At 37.1% G+C, this 20,466-nt stretch overlaps 1 protein-coding gene across 2 annotated transcripts; it reads left to right on the top strand.

Moving 5' to 3' along the window:
* The first annotated feature begins 4,319 nt into the window (after positions 1-4,319).
* On the top strand, positions 4,320-19,589 carry LOC100891675. Of its 2 annotated transcripts, none has more exons than XM_030987483.1 (6): positions 4,320-4,513; positions 10,566-11,033; positions 12,658-12,799; positions 15,013-15,207; positions 15,774-15,941; positions 17,505-19,589. In XM_030987483.1, exons 2-6 carry the CDS (start codon positions 10,890-10,892, stop codon positions 18,029-18,031), a joined length of 1,176 nt encoding a protein of 391 aa, XP_030843343.1. In that variant the 5' UTR covers positions 4,320-4,513; positions 10,566-10,889; the 3' UTR covers positions 18,032-19,589. The 2 variants fall into 2 exon arrangements, with proteins under 2 accessions (XP_030843343.1, XP_030843349.1); XM_030987489.1 differs by lacking the exon at positions 4,320-4,513 and adding an exon at positions 4,574-4,878.
* The last annotated feature ends 877 nt before the right edge of the window (positions 19,590-20,466 follow it).

Below are 20,466 nucleotides of genomic sequence, written 5' to 3'. Positions count from 1 at the left end.
TGAATATGCATATCAGTGACGTCGTGTCAAATCATGAATATTGATGTTCTTGACTGCGCGCGTACGTACGAGCAGAATTGGGGTCATGACTGTACGTGCAACACAGTGGTTCAGCCAAATCAGGGCAAAATCTTACTATTATACAGTTGTATTGTCCGTGATTATGAGGTAGAAGTGTTTGAGTGTTAAGTAAATTTATTTAGTATGGATTTTGATAGCGTGTTTATACAAAATTGGCGATTCTTTTGGTCGTTTTTTAACTCCAAAGAATACGTGACCAACTCGACCGGTCGTCGGCTAAACCACCTCGAGGTGATGTGCCCGCCTACCTCTACATGTGCCCGATAGAGATAGGGATCGAGTTAGTGTAATAAAATAGTATTCTATATGCAATATCCGAGAGATAACGGATGTAACATTAAAGCTCCCTTATATATGAGTTTACAACTATCAGTTCAACATCTTTGCATTGATTTTCTTTGAGATATACGTGTTTAACGTTGTCAATACATCACCTCCCTGTAGATGTGCCCGCCTACCGCTACATGTGCCCGAGATAGGGGATTATGTAGTGAGGCATACAACTAATGTTGTATATCGAATTTCCGTCATGTCATGGATATAATAAAGCTTCCTAAGATACAATTGAGTTTCACAAATATCAATTTATCTTCTTTTCATGGATTTTCTTTGGATTCTACGCGTTTTACCTTGTCAAACAACCACCTTCCTGTAGATGTGCCCGCCTACCGCTATGTGCCCGATATATAGGGGGAGTGTATTAATAGGCATACAACTACCGTTGTAAATTGAATTTCCGACATGACTGTAATAAAGGATGTAAAAAGTTCCCTTATAATTATACAAATGACTTACCAACTATCAATTTATCTTCTTTTCATGGATTTTCTTTGGGTTATACGTGTTTTACGTTGTCAAAACAACCACCGTACCGCTACATGTGCCCGAGATAGGGGAAATATAGTGAGGCATACAACAGTGTAGATATTGAATTTCCGTCATGTCATGGATATAATAAAGCTCCTAAGATACAAATGAGTTTCATAAATATCAATTTATCTTCTTTTCATGGATTTTCTTTGGATTCTACGTGTTTTACGTTGTCAAACAATCACATCCCTGTAGATGTGCCCGCTTACCGCTATACATGTGCCCGAGATAATGGTGTAGCCAGACATAATTATTATGCGTATCTTTCTTGCTCCCTCGACGTGGCGACTCCACCAAACATACTCCCTCTTTCTTACTCACCCCCTTTCTCTCAGGCTCTTACCCCCTTCTCTCTCTCTCTCTCTCTCTCTCTCTCTCTCTCTCTCTCTCTTTCATCCCCTGTTTCTTTCGTTTTCTTTTTCTCTTTTTTCTTCTTCTTTTGCTCCTTTTCTTCCTTTTCTTTCTTCCTTTCTTTCCTATCCTTCCTCTTTTTCTCTTTCTTTCTCCTCTTCTCTTTCATTTCTTTCCCTTCTTTTCCTTTTCCTTTCTTTCCCTTTCCCTCTCCTTTTCCGGACAATATCCTGACAGGCGGGGGTGTCGCACCCCTACACCCCATTTGGGGACGCCCCTGGTTGTAGGGAGATAGATTATATACAATATTCAAACTTTTCGTAAATATACAATATTGCACGATTTTTTTTTCCTCCTCATAAATTATGTAAAGAAGTAATAATTTCAAGATTTTAAGTCAAATAAGGAACGATTTTGCGATCGTAAGGCATTAAGCAAACGGTGGTGTCCCCTATATTATGTCTTTTTAAAAGTAGGCCTATATTTTCTTTTAGCTTTGATAATTATATAAATACATCCCCCTAATCTAGCTAATATATTTCCCCCGCTCCAGTGGTGACAAAAAAGGGAAACATAACACACACGTAATCCTATCGTAATTTGCCCACCTTGTGTGAAATATCCCCCCCCCCCCTCAACTGATAGTCAATCTTTGGTGACAAGACGATATATTTTTACAAGGAAACCACCTCGACCAGGAACAAAGAAAAAAAGACAGATTTAGAACGTGACAGTAAGACAATATATATATGCTTTATGATTACCAACCTCTCCTACGAGATGACCCCGACAATAAGACACTATTTCAAACTCGTGGGAGACAGTGAGCATAGGATGACAATATATAATGCTTTTTCACAAAAACAAAAAAACAAAAACCAATATATTCCTGTTCTCAATGTGTATGATGAATTGACAGGTGATATGTACATTATGATGTGTTTGTTCTGTAATTATCTATCTTGTTTCATGACATCTTACATCAGCCTTAATTTTCGTTCTATGTGTTCCCTTTATTGTATTTTCTTTCTTTTTATTATGGTTTGGTTATTTAAATTAATTGATTATCTATATTTCGTGTGTGAACCTTTGAGCATGTATATTATCGACTCAAACAACTATTACATTTATTTTCTGTGTTTGCTTTGAATTTACCATGTCTCGAATTAATTAATCAATGTTTATTTTTTATTGAACCTGCATTCAAATTTATGTTTACATTCCATATTTTTCATGTGTTTGTTCTGTGTTTATCATTATATCAGGCCCCCTTGTTGCTACGATGGCTAGATATCCCACCCCAAAATAAAAACGAAGACAATTTTCTCACGGCATTTTTTAACTTTTATTGTGTTGCACTAAAAAGACTTTATAAGACCTCCTTACCCATCACCAACACCCTCACCCCAACAAAAAAGACAATAAATGTTTGATTCATATTTGGATTGAATTATCTCTTTGTACGATACATGACGCGAAAATCGTCAAGGTCCGAAAGTGTTCAAGCCCCCTATCCCCCAAAGTCTCAAACGAATCACAATTCTGAAGTGCCCCCCCCCCCCACCTCTCACCCCTCTCCGGACAGTAAGTAGGCTCGTGGTCCGGCCCAACCCCCGCGTGTCTTTCTTGCTCCCTCGACGAGACAACTCCACCCAACAACCCCCTCTCTCGTTTACTCCCACCCCTCCTCTATCAGGCTCTTACCTCCCCTTGTTTCCCTTTTCTCTTTTTGTTTTCTTCTTCCTTTTTCCTTTCCTTTCTTTTCTTTCTTTTCCTTTCTTTCCCCTCCTCCCTCTTTTCCTTTCTTTCCTTTCTTTTCCTTTTCTTTTTTTCTTTTCTTTTCTTTCCCTCTCTTTCTTCCCCTCCCCCTTATCTCTTTTTTTCCCGACGGCAGCGCAATTTTACCGACAATATCCTGACAGGTGGGGGGGGGGGGGGGTGTCGCACCCCACACCCCCTCTTTGGAGACGCCCCTGCTCGTATGCACTGTTTCGTTCTTGAAACACTGTTATATATATTTACACAAACAAATTATCTTACAGAAAACATTGAACATCATTAACATACCCAAAGGAAGAAGTCCTTCAAATGAATCATTATCAAACAAATAAATTACTCAAAAGTATACTGAGTAATAATCAACAATCATATTAAAGGATACTGATTTCAAATACAGGCCTCTACACTGTTAAACAAAGTTAAAAGGTAGGTGTTACCAGGCGCTTATCCAGGGAGGGCCGAGCGGGCCTTGGCCCCTCCCCCCCCCCCCCCCCCGCCAAAAAGAAGAAAAAAAGGAGAGAGAGAGAAGGAAAAGAAGGGAAAGGGATAGAGAAGAGAAAGGGAAAAAAGAAGAGGAAGAAGAAAAGAAAAGAGGGAAGAAGGAGATCGGGGGGAGGGAGGAGGACTTGCCTCCCCCAATCAAAAATAAAAGAGAAGGAAGGAAAGGGAAAGAAAAAAGGAAAAGAGGAGATAAAGGGAAGAAAAAAAGAGGAAGAAGAAAAGAAAAGAAGGGGGATATCAGTTGCAATTTTCCCGCCAACAAGTTGTGGGTCGGGGGGGGGGGGGGAGGGGGCAAAAGGCCCTTGCTCCCCCCCCCCCCGTCCCCACTAAAAAAGAGAGAAGGAATGAAAAGGAAAAGAGGAGAGCTAAAAGGGAACAAAAAAAGAGGAAGGAGAAAAGAAAAGGGAGAAAAGAAGGAGAGATCAGTTGCGGTTAATCCTGCCAACAATGTGTAGAGCGGGGTGGGGGTCAAAATGACCTTGCCCCCCCCCCCCAGCAAACCTAATACTCCATTCAAACATCCAGAGCTGGGCGGAGGGACGGGCTAAAAAACAAATCACATGGAAACGGGACATTGGGAGGATTTCTCTGATCCCCTTGGCCGTAAGATTCGAATCAAATCCTTCATGATGTTTTTACTAATTACAGTTCATTAACACTTGAAAGAGCAACAAATTAGTTTTGAATTTTATTTCATGAGTGCACCTCAACAAGGAGACCGTTTACACACCGAAAAATAAATGGAGTCGTCCAAGTTACTTTTTGTTCTACCACGGAAGCAGGCTAATCTTATTCCACGCTTGTAATATATGCCTAAAAACTATATACCACAATCTCGATTCTTCTATAATTAAACTGATGTGTGAATTTCTGCCTTTTTAGAGATGGAGAAATGACACAAGAGACTGAGAGACTCTGGGAGAATTATCAGGTATGTTTTTATTCGAAACAACGAGTATTTAACAATGTAGCAAAGTCAGTGTAAACACCATACTTTGAATGCGAATATATTATATAGCACCACAGCGACAAGTGCTCGTACGTGGTGAACGAGAATAATAGAAAAGGGCTGGGTGAACATGAATAAGGGGCCTTTTTTGACAACGACTAAATGCATGATGAAGCGACTTATAGCGTTTGATGTAAAGCAGTAAAGCCACGATATGAATGTATACTCGTATGAATCACCATATTTCGAGATATGACGTGGGTGCGTATGTGGGAGATATGGCACGATAGGAGGCATTTGCCAATAATTATTGTCATTGATAGTACAGTGCAAGAGTTTCTTCTTTGGTAAGTCACAGAAGATCAATTCGTTATTATATTTAAGCATTTGGTAACATGTTGCACTCGTAATGCCGTCTGAGTTTGAGATTTGTTTGACTATAAACTACTTCTAAGTACTACGTCTCCTACTTCTAGGATATTCTACTTCACCTAGTACTACATTGTACATACATCACTGCTACTACTACTACTACTACTACTACTACTACTACTCTACTACTACTTTTACTATTTCTACTACAACTACTTCTACTATACTCTACTACTACTACTACTACTACTACTACTACTGCTACTACTACTACTACTACTACTACTACTACTTTTACTACTTCTACTACAACTACTTCTACTATACAACTACTACTACTACTACTACTACTACTACTACTACTACTACTACAACTACTACAACAACTACTACAACTACTACTACTACTACTACTACTACTACTACTACTTCTACTACTACTACTACTACTACTACTACTACTACTTCTACTACTACTACTACTACTACTACTACTACTACTACTACTACTACTACTAGTACTACTACTACTTCTACTACTACTACTACTACTACTACTACTACTACTACTTCTACTACTACTACTACTACTACTACTACTACTACTACCACTTCTACTACTACTACTACTACTACTACTACTACTTCTACTAATACTACTACTACTACGACGACGCCGACGACTTATATTACTATTAATCAGCTGATATTAATACTACACTAACTGTATTACTGCTACTACCATTAATACGACTTATACTAAACTATTAACATATTCATTGATAAATGATGTTGATGATCAAGTTGATTATGTTGATTGTGATGAAGATAATGATGATGATACTGATACCCATATTAGTGGCAATAATAGTAAGTATGATAATGGTTTGACTTGCATGTTTCGTTGATTTCCGTCGGAAGGGATACTTTCATCTAGCATCACTTATTATTTAGGCCTAGTTTAAAAGGAATATACTTTCTAACGTTATGATTTCGTCTTGAACGTATTTAAGCCATGAGACAAACCGTTTATAATTTGTATCGAATGTAAGAAAAAGGATTGTCCTTTATGTTAAAAAATATGTGTCAAAATTTAGTATTTAAAAAGGGACAAAGTAAATCATGATTTGCAATGCTTTTTTTTCTCTCCATGTCATCACTACATGAATGATGTTTAAAAAATCGTATGAGACTCTAATGATTTGATTTTGATGGAATTATTTTTCAATATCTCTATGGAAACTTTAGATAAACAAGTCCTTTTATTCTTCCTGACCACAAAGACAAAAGCACAAGTCGTCAGTTAACTCTTCCCCAATTCATGATTAAATTTTAATCATGAAGAGGTGGAAAGAAATCGCTGGCTTCGCCATTTTATTGATTTGTTGGTGGCCAATTTCATGTGTCCTTGATTGCCTGCCTATGCGTCCCGTACCCATAACCAACGTGGTTCAATAGAAGAGTGGATATCAACATAAAATTCTGCAAAACAGGAATATGAGAAGATCAATCATAGGTGCATGCGAATAAAATTGTAAATGTAATGTTTCTATGGATGGGCGAACACAACTAACTGAGGAAAACCATTTTAGCTGACTCCAAAGTGCAATTTTTCTTGATTGCGGATTCTATAAATTAAATTAAGTGGATAATAAATCTAAGCTTTCAACGCATTTGACAGTGATGTTAATATGATATATAACAACAGTTGATGATAACCACCCGTTCAAACGATCCTATTCATTTATTAGATTTGATGTGAGTATTTAGCTTTCTCTAATGTTGTCATTTATAGACCCGTTGGTGTTTTCACCCAAATTTGACATTGGCTTCTTTGCTCTGTTTCTGCACTGGTTTTAGTTATCCCATTTCAATAAATTTGATATCATTCAATTAACCCACCTTTTTATCACATGTTGTATATTGATGATCAACGCTGTTCTAAAGTTGTGAATTATAATTAAATTGGGTAACCATGAAAGAACAGAATAGTGCCTTAACTGTTGCTTATTTGATGCAGCTTGGTCTAACACAAAAACCTCGATTTGGGAAATTAACCAACATTTCTTCAGTTACAGACTATTGACATCTACATAATTATAGAATTCTGAAATGTACATATATTATATATATCAATTATTTCATCTTTTCGAAAATATTTCACTGAGCACATTTCCTGAAATTTATTTTATCAATATGAATGTACGAAATCAAAGAACAGGATATGGATCAAATGTGTTTTTATAATATTTTGTGACTGGAACAATAACATATTCCAATCCTTATGTATCATAAATGGGACCACACCCAGGTCCTGACCACGAATAGTGTTTGCATGTATATGCTTACTATACTCTTTTTGAATTATTATCAAACGTGCTCAACGTGTGATTTGACTGATACAGTCATAATTATTGTTTGTCAACTTCATGGTGCTCACATGGTCGTATAGGGGTAGAGTTTCACCCAGGGGGCTGTGCACTCATACCTGAATATTAACTCTCCATTTCTCGCCCCAAAGTCCCTGATATATAACATTTATTACTGCAAAAAGCATTGCTAGGCCTATATCCCCCACTTTTGATCATTTGTATTCATGAATAATCTTTTAATTTTTTTTTTGTCGGTGGATAATGATTCTGGTCATAATGTATTGGCATGCAATGTAGTGAGCAAATGAAGCAAACGGACATATGTTCTTAGACTACGTTGACAGCCATAAACTGGGGTATTAGTTTGTAGTATTTCGGAACTTCTTCATGCAAGTACATTTATTAAAGTAACCCCCCCCCCCAAGAAAAAAAGAAAGAAAAACATCAACACCCAAACAAACAATCAAACAAAAAACCAGACCAACGAACAAACAAAAACACCAATGTGTCTGTCTGAGCCAGGACCTCAAACTGAAAATGATGTCCTTTTTTAATTTAAAAAACCAGGAACACAAGTTACAAGTCGCTGTAAAGTATTTCAGTTAAACCTCCGCTTATTCCATAAGGTAAATACATAAAGTTGAATGGTCGGTGATTTCATGTATTTGTTATAAGGTATTTTTGTTCTTATTGTTGCACTATTCTGAGTGCAATACAATGAAGAGGAATTTTAAATATTCGGCTCATAATTGAACGTTTCTCGTTGACAATGCCCCGAATTTACTAATACAATTCACACAATTTTGATGTTTTATTTAGATGATGGGTGTTGTACTTTTGAATGAAGATGAAGGCCTTCATAAACAAATAATGTCATGAACATTGTGACTGTATATGGTTGCAAGCAACTCAGTGAATGGAAATGCAGCGTCAAAAAGCAATCCTACACTCATTTATTTACCAAATTGTAGATCACATAATGGTGATAGTATGAATCGTGTTCAAGTAATTTTTCGCTATATCATTCTTTTAGAACTTCATTTAAATAACTTTTTGAGAAATGCTTTATATCAGTTTCTCAGTATTTACTTGGACGAAAGTAACGATGTAAATTTATGTTTTTATGAATATTCGAATCACTATTAATATGGTGATACATAACTTGTTTGTGAAGGCCTTCATTTTAGACAGACTTTCAGACGGTTTTTAAAGATTTGTATTTATATATTACATTATTGTGTATCAAGATTGCCAATGTTTTTATTGTGCAATCTTACTAGCATGGTATAAGGTAAAAGGGAATAAAGTTTAAAATGCCTAATCGGAAATATTATGGTTTAATCCGAACTTTATTTTCAGAAAGAAATTGGTGTTTTTTAAGAACTGGTTTCAAAGTGGCGGCATTGTGTATGTAAACGCCATTTTTAGAAACGGTACCTTTAGAAGTAGTGCTCAAATTGGGTATGTATTAAAGCAGAGGAAAAGTAATGTATTGTTTGACCTTGCAAAACTTTAAAAAGCGATTCCAAAACATTTGCATACCAAAGGCAATAACTCTCTATTGGAAAGAACAAATTTACAAATTCAAAGAATTCTTAATAGAGGTAGAATAAAAAACTGTACGAGTTAACTAGTAAACAATGCTATGCCATGCTACGCCTACATGTAGATGATAGGGTTGCTAGCTGTCGTCTATTTGGGGGAAAAGCTCTTAGATAAAGATATCAATTGGCCAAATTGTTTTAAAAGAAATTTAATTAACATTAATGATAATAAGCTGACAAAAATTAACTTTAAGATTTTGTATCACATTCTACCAGCGAGAAAGAATTTTTTAAAGTGGAATCTTGCGCCTGATATTAATTCGTCTTATAGTTTTACATTAGACTTAAAGGAATAGATAAGGTTTTACATTGGACTTATATTCTACATAGACTACATATGCTACCTAGACTGCATAGACTCATAGGTAAACATTATATTATCAAATCATAATGACAGATCTTATCGTGTATTGTTTCTGGCGAGTGTGAAAAAGAAAATACATGCACGGAATTCTGACCACACCTGTTATATGTCTCACGTTTAAAGCTTAAAGTGGATTTCTTCATTTACAGCAAGTTATTAAAGACATGTTGAAAATCTTCTTTCACTACCATGAGGTATTTAGATTATCTCCTGTTGTACTCTAGTTGAAAGAAGAAAAAAACGTAATACATTTGCCGAAAATTAATCTCTCATGTAGACTTCCTATAAAAATTACAAAATCAGCGTTGCATTGCAATGCAATTTACATTGCCAAACCACTGCATTGGCATGTTACCCAGAATCGCCCCAAGTATTACACCTCCACAGCAGTGAACCCTCATATTCTTTTCAAAACTTTATTGAATTCACCTATTCACTATTTTTTCTTCAATTCCCGTGTCAATAGAACTACGAAACGCTCCGATGACTAAGTTATGCCGTTATTAAATATTCACAGTTCCACATGCACAGAGACAAATTTGTATACCCGACTGCGGTATCCTTTCACACAAACAAGACACAAGGCACACACCCTAAAAATTCACATTTCTATAGTTGGATGACCTCTGCCCTCTATCAAATGTACATACACTGTTTAGAGTATTTAACAGAGGATGAATGCTGCATAGAAAAGAAAAGAAACACAGATAAAATAATTTTAATACATATTTCAGTATGAATATTTGCCATTGAGATCAGTTGGGTACTTTGTGCTACAGGTGGGCGCAGGAGAATAATGAATGGAATTTTGTTGGATTATTCCGACATTCTTACAGGAAATGAACAAATATGATGGGTCGATTTTGACGAATCAAAGAGTGAATAAACGACGAAATCCTGAACAATTATGGAAGGGTAGATGAAAGCATATCGGTCAAAGCCTATATTTAATAGTTAGGATTTGTGTTTTGGAAGGTCACACTGGCCCCTGAGAAGGACTTCCACAAATTATATAGACTTTTTAACATTAAACTGTAAGGGGGCCTCGAGATTGTTGCACTTTAGATAAGAATATTATGTTAATATAGCCCAGTGATACAGTAAAGTTCAAAAGAATTTGATAGGCCTACAGTTCTTATTTGGGGTTACTCCAAGAATTCTTCTTCCTAGAAGGCCTAAGTTGAACTTAGTATATTGTATATCAAAACAATCGTGTATCTAAAATAAAATCGTGATTGGTTTTCAAAAGCTTCACATTATTAAGTACATATTTGTTCGTTACAGAATATTGACATTTTCATAATTGTTCTCTTCTTTCACAGATCAATACTGGAATTGGAAAAGCAACACCAAGAATGAAGTCGTATTTGCGTCTTTTACGTTTCACATGCACTTCACCCGGGACTCTTACGCGATAAAAGACACATTGAATAATGTAATAGGTAGTAGTAAAGCGATTGCAAACTGTCAAACACTGATTAATAGATCGTTAACTAGGATCATTGTCTGTGGCATCAAACATCCATTTCTGGGTGGGCTCAGAATTTCCAGCGAAAAAAGGCATTTGCCCAATTATTATCTCAAGTGGCTTGAGCAACGCCCTTTTAAAACGCGAGGTATTCTTGATTTGATCATTCGACGTCGTCATGGACATCGCACGATCGGTGTCGTGGTCGCCGGAGACGTATAACATGAGGGAGTTGATGTCATACCTTAAGATGCCCATCATTGCCATGGTTAGACAAGGACACTGTTCGCTTAGGGAAGAAGATTCACTTAGTCAGGGACAGGTTGGTATGGTTGTTGTTGTTGTTGTTGTTGTTGTTGTAATGGCAATCAGTCAAGAACTGACTATAATCTCCAACGCCTTTCTTTTTAATATTAATTTCTTTCTTTCTCTTTTTTCTCTCTTTTTAAAATATATAATGTGGATAACAGTATACAAAATAAAAAATAAATATAGGCTTCTCTCTCTCTCTCCCCCCCCCTTAAAATAAAAAAACCCAACAAAATGTAGATTTGTTTGTACCCTGCCGGTTACCGAGTAGGTCAGACCTGTCCGTTAATATTTTATCATCTTATGTACTTTTATCAACCATGATTTGAAGATCCGGTCGAAGCATCTAACACCTTTATAATGGTTGTTACCCTGGAAGCACAAAACGCGCTTAAAACGATCGCAAAACGTTGTGTGAACGTGAAGACGTTTCAATTATGTCCCTACTCGTTTTGCGTTCCCTGGGTAAATGGTGGATTGTTTCGATTGACTTAATTGTAGACTTTAAGAAACTAATTCATGTTTCGTATTAACTTGTAATAATTGACATCTGAATTAAAGTTTGGTAGTCTTTTCAAGCCATCTTGATTTATGAAGTGTTTCATTTCCAATTTCATATACATGTCAATTTGTGGAGATGAGTGAATTTTAACGAGGTACGCTGTGGATACGATATTGCTTAGAATGGATTATTGTTAGTCAACATTGTAGAAGAAAGGGAAAAGAGGTTACATGCACCCTCTTATTAATCACTTTTATTGTTTAAAGATACATTAACCTGTTTACCAGTGAATGACAATATGCCAAAATGAATTGGTGATAAAGATCTAATCCTTGAAAAAAATTACGTGCCCAAATTCACATGTATTTATGTCTATCTCCACCTCACTCCTCTTCTTTTTGGCTCATGTAGATCACTGACACAGCGGGAACTGATTCAAGATTCAAATACAATGTCCTTTTCAAATGTACTTCTATTTATCTATAGAAACTGATTTAGAACAGCCATCGACACGGGCAAATGTCTTCGTGTTGAAAAGAAATCTGAAAAATGAAATGTACACTCCAGTGCCTCCACTACCCCCCCCCAGGCCTAGATCTTTATCTCTTTCTTTCCATCTTTCTCGCCGATATGTCTCCCCGACTAACACTCCATCTGTCTGTATTTCTGCCCGTCTTTCTTTCTTCCTTTCACATTCGCCTTTCTTTCCTTTTCCGATTTTCTGTGTGCACAGTTCCTGATGGTTTGAATTTTATCAAATATATAATATGCACAAAAAAGAAAATATGCACGGTCGACTGTCGAAATGTTATCATTCTCCAGACCAACTAGTTTGGTTTTTAAAGGTACATATCACTTTCCAAAGCAATCTGGGGCTTTAACGGCTTAACAGAGTAGAAAAATCTTTAATTAATTTTCAAAATATTGAACGCTCACTTGGCTCAACTAGATTGATGATTAGAAATCACACTGCTATTCGTTTTCATCAGGAATAACTTTCCTGGAAATGTACTATATATATCATCAATGCCTCTTTGATATATGTTAATCAGCATAACATCATCATATATCATATCATTATCGTATATTACATATTGCTCATTATTGTTTTGTCTTCTTTGGTTTCTTTAAACAGGTGATTAGAATAGCGCGTATTCACACACAGAACCGTGTCGTCGCCAAAGATGCTAAAGACAGGCTGATCAGCATACCCTTATCATTCCCTTTGGATTTTGAAGTGATGCCAAAAAACAAATCTGGGTCCATCAGGAGAACATGTAAGTAACGAAGTAGAGATGGATAGATAAGTAGATAGACAAGTAGATGGATATACAAGTAGATGGATAAATAAGTAGATAGACAAGTAGATGGATATACAAGTAGATGGATAAATAAGTAGATGGACAGATAAGTAGATAGACAATTAGATGGACAGATAAGTAGATGGACAAGTAGATGGACAGATAAGTAGATAGACAAGTAGATGGACAGACAAGTAGATGGATAAATAAGTAGATGGATAGATAAGTAGATAGACAAGTAGATGGATATACAAGTAGATGGATAAATAAGTAGATGGACAGATAAGTAGATAGGCAAGTAGATGGACAGATAAGTAGATGGACAAGTAGATGGATATACAAGTAGATGGACAGATAAGTAGATAGGCAAGTAGATGGACAGATAAGTAGATGGACAAGTAGATGGACAGATAAGTAGATAGACAAGTAGATGGACAGACAAGTAGATGGATAAATAAGTAGATGGATAGATAAGTAGATAGACAAGTAGATGGATATACAAGTAGATGGATAAATAAGTAGATGGACAGATAAGTAGATAGGCAAGTAGATGGACAAGTAGATGGACAGACAAGTAGATAGACAAGTAGATGGATATATAAGTAGATGGACAAGTAGATGGATATATTATACAGTTATTGACTGGCAGGGGGTGTAATATAACATTATTTGGACCGCTGAAGGGAGTTATATTTCCCAAGTGATTATATTTTCCCGAAGCGCGCAGCGCTGAGGGAAAATATGGTCACGAGGGAAAATATAACTCCCTTCAGGTCCAAAGAATGTTATATACCCCCTGCCAGTCAATAACTGTTATATTAGATAGCCTTGTTTTTTTTTGTGGGGGGGGGGGGGGGGGTTCCATATTTTTTTTTGCCCGAATTTTTTTTTTTTTTTTTTCGGGGACAATCAAAATTACTGAAGAATAATCTGTCGAGATTACCTTACAAAAAAAAAAAAAAAAAAAAAAAATTCTTACCCCAAAAAGCATTTTTCGGGAAACAAAAAAAATTTACCCAAAAAAGGATTTTTTTTGGAAAAAAAATGTGGAAAAAAAAAATTCTGGGGAAAAAAAAAAATTCATGAAAAAAAATATTGAAAAAAAAAAATGACCCTCGATAATGGTGTAATGTGTGTAATTGGTGACATACAGTCCTCAAGAGGGCGACATGCATTGATTAAAAATATATTCATTTCACCAGCCGGTAAAATATAACACTGAAAAGTGACCGGCCAGGAAAATATAACAATTTGGATCCTCGCAATTGATATCACGTGACGAGCTCTGGACCAATCACATCTCGGTATCTGTCTAAGCTATCTAATATAAGTAGATAGACAAGTAGATGGATATACAAGTAGATGGATAAATAAGTAGATGGACAGATAAGTAGATAGACAATTAGATGGACAGATAAGTAGATGGACAAGTAGATGGACAGATAAGTAGATAGACAAGTAGATGGACAGACAAGTAGATGGATAAATAAGTAGATGGATAGATAAGTAGATAGACAAGTAGATGGATATACAAGTAGATGGATAAATAAGTAGATGGACAGATAAGTAGATAGGCAAGTAGATGGACAGATAAGTAGATGGACAAGTAGATGGACAGACAAGTAGATAGACAAGTAGATGGATATATAAGTAGATAGACAAGTAGATGGATATACAAATAGATACATACATACAAAGATACAATTGTATATATATAGCTGGATAGATGGAAAGATAAAATATGAATACAGATAGTTTGATAGATGGATAGATAGATAAATAGATAGATAGATAGACAGATACAGAGAGATATAGATACATAGATGAATGAATGGATATAGTGATAAAAAGAAAGGTCGACAGACAAGCTAGACGGAATACATTTGTCGTTTCCCTGGGACTTCGACGTGACATCAAAGAACAAATCTGGGCCAATCATATGATCAAATATAAATGACGAAGTGTCACATATGTAAAATGAATATACTTTGAAAATAAATTTGCTTCTTCCTTCTCATCTGTCGAATCCCGCAGATTTAAATATTATGTTAAAAACAACATGTACAATGACAACTGACTAATTACAATTTAAGAACATATCTGAGATACTGCACTCCAGATTGTCAGGATATATATACTTTTAATAATCTTCATGTATTTTTCTTTTCACTTTTCCATCATGATTTCAGTCAGGAAATTAAAACGAATGCAACTCACCGAGTTAGTACGTAACTACCAGCTCCCGCATAAGGTCAAACTGCCAAACGACCACCGTAACAGGGACATCGTCCTAAATGTCGTTGGAATCGACCTATCAACGGGACCAATCGACTTGCAACAACTGGAGGAAGAAGTATACCTCCAAGGAAATGCTGTCAACTTTGGTAAGGATGCGAATATTTCTTCAAACTAAAATTCAGTTATGCTTTATATGAGATGATATATGTTTTGTCATTACATAGACATATTAACTTAATTTGAAATTGGCACCAGACGAAAATATTTTTATTTTCCTCATCATGTGCCTTGTCATGAAAGTTGAAGACACTGTCTTACCACCTTGTCCTAATCTTGCATTTCCACGCAGCTTTTTAATGCATCACGTAGTAATCATGTGAGGATATTTCTTTGTCCACTCCTTTTCTTCTTCCTGACGAACTCATCTCTTCTACCCCATTTTGTCTACACAACTGTTCTCAAAATGTTCATTGTCTGGCTGTGATCCTCTGCACTAAGTTTCTGCAGACTTGGCACCTCTTCATACCGCTTCATTTTAATACCTACTATATTTTCAATTAAGTTATTGATAATCGTGCATGTAATGAAGAAAATCTAACAGAAACGAAAGGTGGCTATTCATACAATAAGCTGTAATTTGATTAGAATATTATTTTCCTTACTAGAGCTCAATAAATGTTTCAAGGTTATCCTTATCTTGGTCATTATGCAGGTGAACTCAATACGACGGTACTCAACATCCCCGACCACTCTGATTTGGAAGTTTCTTTAGCCCTTGGACCACGACCAGGCAAAGAGTCACAGTTTAAGAAGCTCAAGAATAAACTAGCTGATAAGGTTGCGAAAGAAGTCCGATTTGGAGACGCAGTCGATGCACAAGGTGTGAATTAATTTGTCTGGTGGTAATTGGAAGGATATATGGGGATGACGGTGGTAACCAGTAAATTATGATTATGATAATGAAAGTGATGGTGACCAGTGATGGTGAATAGTACTGGTATCAAGTGATTGTGACGAGTGATGGTGACGAGTGGAAGTGACAAGTGAAGATGACGAGTGGAAGTGCCGAGGAATGGTGACGAGTGACGGTGAAGAGTGATGGTAACGAATTATGTTGATGAGAGATGGTGATGTGTGACAGTGACAATTGATGGTGACGAGTGGTGGCGACGAGTTATGGTGATGAGTTATGGTAAGAGTGACGTGAAGAAGGGTGGCAACGAATGGTTGTGTTGAGTGGCAGTGATGTTGACGAGTGATGATGACGAGTGATGGTGACGAGTTTTGGTGCCGAGTGGTGGTGCCGAGTGATGGTGCCGAGTGATGGTGCCGAGTAGTAGTGCCGAGTGGTGGTGACGAGTGATGGTGACGAGTTTTGGTGCCGAGTGATGGTGCCGAGTGATGGTGACGAGTGATGGTGACGAGTGATGGTGACGAGTGGTGGTGTCGATTGGTGGTGACGAGTGATGGTGACGAGTGGTGCCGATTGATAGTGACGAGTGGTGGTGTCGATTGGTGGTGACGAGTGATAGTGACGAATGGTGGTGTCGATTGGTGGTGACGAGTGGTGGTGCCGAGTGATGGTGACGAGTGGTGCCGAGTGATAGTGATGAGTGGTGGTGTCGATTGGTGGTGACGAGTGATGGTGACGAGTGGTAGTGTCGATTGGTGGTGACGAGTGATGATGACGAGTGGTGCCGAGTGATAGTGACGAGTGGTGGTGTCGATTGGTGGTGACGAGTGATAGTGACGAGTGGTGGTGTTGATTGGTGGTGACGAGTGATGGTGACGAGTGGTGGTGCCAAGTGATGGTGACGAGTGATGGTGCCAAGTGATGGTGACGAGTGGTTGTGTCGATTGGTGGTGACGAGTGATAGTGACTAGTGGTGGTGTCGATTGGTGGTGACGAGTGATGGTGACGAGTGGTGGTGCGGAGTGGTGAGGAGTGATGGTGACGATTTATGGTAAGGAGGGATGGTGACGATTTATGATGGTGAGTGATGACGACGGGTGATGGTGACGAGTTAAAGTGATGAGTGATAGTGACGAGTGGTAGTGAAGACGAGTGGCGGTGATTAGTGATGGTGTAGATTGGTGACAAGTATTTGTAAGTAGAAGGTTTAATTTAAAATGGTATCGCACGCTGATATGATGCTACAGGAATTGTAACAATTGAGTTTCAGCGTGTGACGAATTTATCGTGGTTAGTAGTGATGACGATTTGTTGTGATTATCTCATTTGGTATCAAGCCTTCTTTTATCATATATTTTAGTCCCGCATCACTAAAAGAGATCTTCATTTAACAGAAACTTTTTGTAGGCAACTTCTCAGTCCATCTTTTTTTTTATTCAATGATCAGAGCTACTTTCTTGATAAAATAGATTAATTTCCACAAGAAATATCAATGACTTTCACTACTCTTATTTCTTTCCTGCCAATCAGTGATCAAACGACTGATACAAATCGGTGCCGACGAAGACGAGACGCGATCGAGGTCGGGTTCTACCCTCCGAGGCTCAAGGTCAGTACCCGACGTCAGGGGCCACGTGGTCAACGACAACGGCACCAACGGTGACGCACCTAGTGCCACAGCGAGTCGATATCAGAAGCGAGACTCGACCTACAACCGACCCAGTCTCTCTGCCTTAGAGAAACGCATGAAGGAAAACAACCCACCTGCCTTACCGCCCCCATCGCCGCTATACAACAGCGGCAGTTCGTTCGAATTCAACAACGCCGCCTTCGATGCCAATGACATCAGCGATTTGGATGAACTCGAGAGCGAGGATACAGAGAGTGACGTTCAGCCAGCTCCCTGGACTGACATCAAGTTGGACGATGACGATGACGATGATGAAATAGCCCCACCGAATATACTCTTTGGAAAAGTTTCTGCATTTTCTTTCAACAATCCCTCGACTTGGGGTTTCGGGAAGCAGAATGGCAAAGCAGATCTTAAAACAAAATAAGTCTACTTTAATATTATCACGATTAGAGGTGTCGTAGCAGAGTGGTTTGATCAATCGGCTAGGGATACGAGGGCCGTCACTACGATCCTTCGTCTCGACATTTGCCCACAGGCTACATTGCTACTCTCCACGCCATTATCGTTGGGGATGAGCATGTACTAGCTTTTAAGATGGCTAATATAATGGTTCGAATGCTCCAAATTGAGAGGAGTGCGGAAAAATGTTATTGCATCCGATCACCAGCATCATATTCTGAACTCTGTTTTTTTTAAAGTAATGGGTAAAAAAAAAAATACGAGTATAATTATTTGTCAGACAACTTTGTGTGGATTTATGTCAAAGTCGGATAAACTCCCCTGATTATAATCAAAATATGACAATATTTGCAGCAAAGTGAGCAAAATATTTATTTACCAGAGTTGAGCTGAAAATTGTCCAAAGTTGGTCGGATACACAGATAGCCTAAAGTTTTGTGAATATTCCATACAATTTCGTTCTTAGTGCAAAGCAACTTGATCGGTTACTTGCTGTATATTTAGAAATTGTGCAGAAATGATTTTCACTTACATGCTAATATTATGATTTCATAAACCATGGAAATATATTATTTCATTGTGATCATAAAGATATTAAAAAATACTGGTGATTCGATATGTTTGGTATAGACCTGTTATTATCATAATTATATATTTTTGTGGATGCAACTTCAATATTGATGTTATGTCTTTATATGTAGTCATTTCGTTTATCGTTTTAGCACGGGGGGGGGGGCACAACTTTCAGAATGCGTAATGCGTCGTCAACCAGATTTCTCCTGAAGTATACATTTCGTTTTTTTCTTCTGTTACCTTATTACTTTTTAGAATGTTAATAGTCTTCTAATTAGTTGGTTGAAGATAGAAAAAGGTCTTGCCGTGATATCTATGCTCATATATGTCTGAAATACTCAAAGCATCTCATAATATTCTTGTTTTATTTGTATATTGGTTTGTAATAAGATTCTCTTTTTGTGTTTGGCTTCTCAAAAGAGTTGTTTCATAACGTGTTGTTTCATGTTTGTAATAAGATTGTGTTCATTTATAAGTTTAACTTTTCAGTATGAAAAAAGAACATACGGAGTAGATGAATATGCATATGGCGTTCAAAAGATGTTTCACTACTGAAGTTCAGTAATGACTGATGTATTCATACCATACATATATCATCATACAATTGTAAAAACTATACGAAATTATCTTTTCATTAAAAACGTGTCAGTTTGTTTTATTTCTTTCTCTGCGTATGCATGGTGGGTTTGTTAAACCTTGATATCTTATATAAAAACTACAAAATCACATTTTTTAAAAGATTGTGACATCAGTCTTTCATTTTATTTCTCAGTCAAGTTTCTCTCTATCTACCATAATTTTAAATGTAATTTGTTATACCCTATATGGTGTTAAGTGCTTCAAGTCCTTTTACTCGTTTGTGAATTGCCTTGTTTCAATGTAAAATGTTTACCATGTATTACGGTGATGACAGTGAATATTCGATATTATATCTGGAATTATATTTTGAATTGCTGTCGTTAGTATTCGTTTTCTTTATATTCATATTCGAAAAGAAGAAAATAGGAGAGTAAGAATTAAAGAGAGCGGAGAAGGAGGTCACAGAATAAGAATAATAAGAAGAACAAGAACAAGAAGAAAAAGAAGCAGAAGGATGGGGAAAAAGACAACAAATAATAATAAGAAGAATAAGAAGTAGGAGGAGACGAAGAGGAAGAAGGAGAAGAAGAACAAGGAGGAGGAGGAGGAGGAGGGGGAGAGGAGAAATGGGAGGAAGAGGGGAAAAGAAGGTGAAGCAGAAAAGGAAGAAGGAGCAAATGGCATGATAAGAGAAAAGGAGAAGAAGTAAGGAATATAAAAAGAGGGAGAGAGACAGAATTAGAAGGAAATTGTAAAACGCGATATGGATAAGAAAGAAGAAAATTAAGGAAAAAGCGTGAGGAGGATGCAAAGGAGAAAAAGTTGGGACTTAATTAAATGCGGTATATCTAGCATATAGGGGAAATCAGGCGTACATCCCTCCCCTGTTTGAAGGCCTATGAAACAAGACCGAAAAATATCTTAACTTAAAATCTAAAACTTAAATTACAATAGGTCGTACAAAAAACATACCCATGTCACTAAGAAGAAGAATGTTCAACCAATGCATTCCAACAACTATGACATATGGATCAGAAACATTGTCACTGACAAAGGATCTAGAAGAGAAGCTTGTGACAACTCAACGAGCTATGGAAAGAAACATTTATCTCTGCGAGACAAAATCAATCACAAAGTCATACGCCAGAAAACAAAGGTTAAAGACATCATGGAGAAAGTCAGGGAATCAAAGTTTGTAGCAAGACTTCAGGACAATAGATGGACAAATTGCTTAACAGAATGGCAACC

Source organism: Strongylocentrotus purpuratus, unplaced genomic scaffold (assembly GCF_000002235.5).
Source record: "Strongylocentrotus purpuratus isolate Spur 01 unplaced genomic scaffold, Spur_5.0 spur5_contig_839, whole genome shotgun sequence".
NCBI classification, from domain to species: domain Eukaryota; kingdom Metazoa; phylum Echinodermata; class Echinoidea; order Camarodonta; family Strongylocentrotidae; genus Strongylocentrotus; species Strongylocentrotus purpuratus.
Note: the sequence above shows the minus strand (reverse complement) of the source record. Positions and strands in the feature narration are given on the sequence as shown.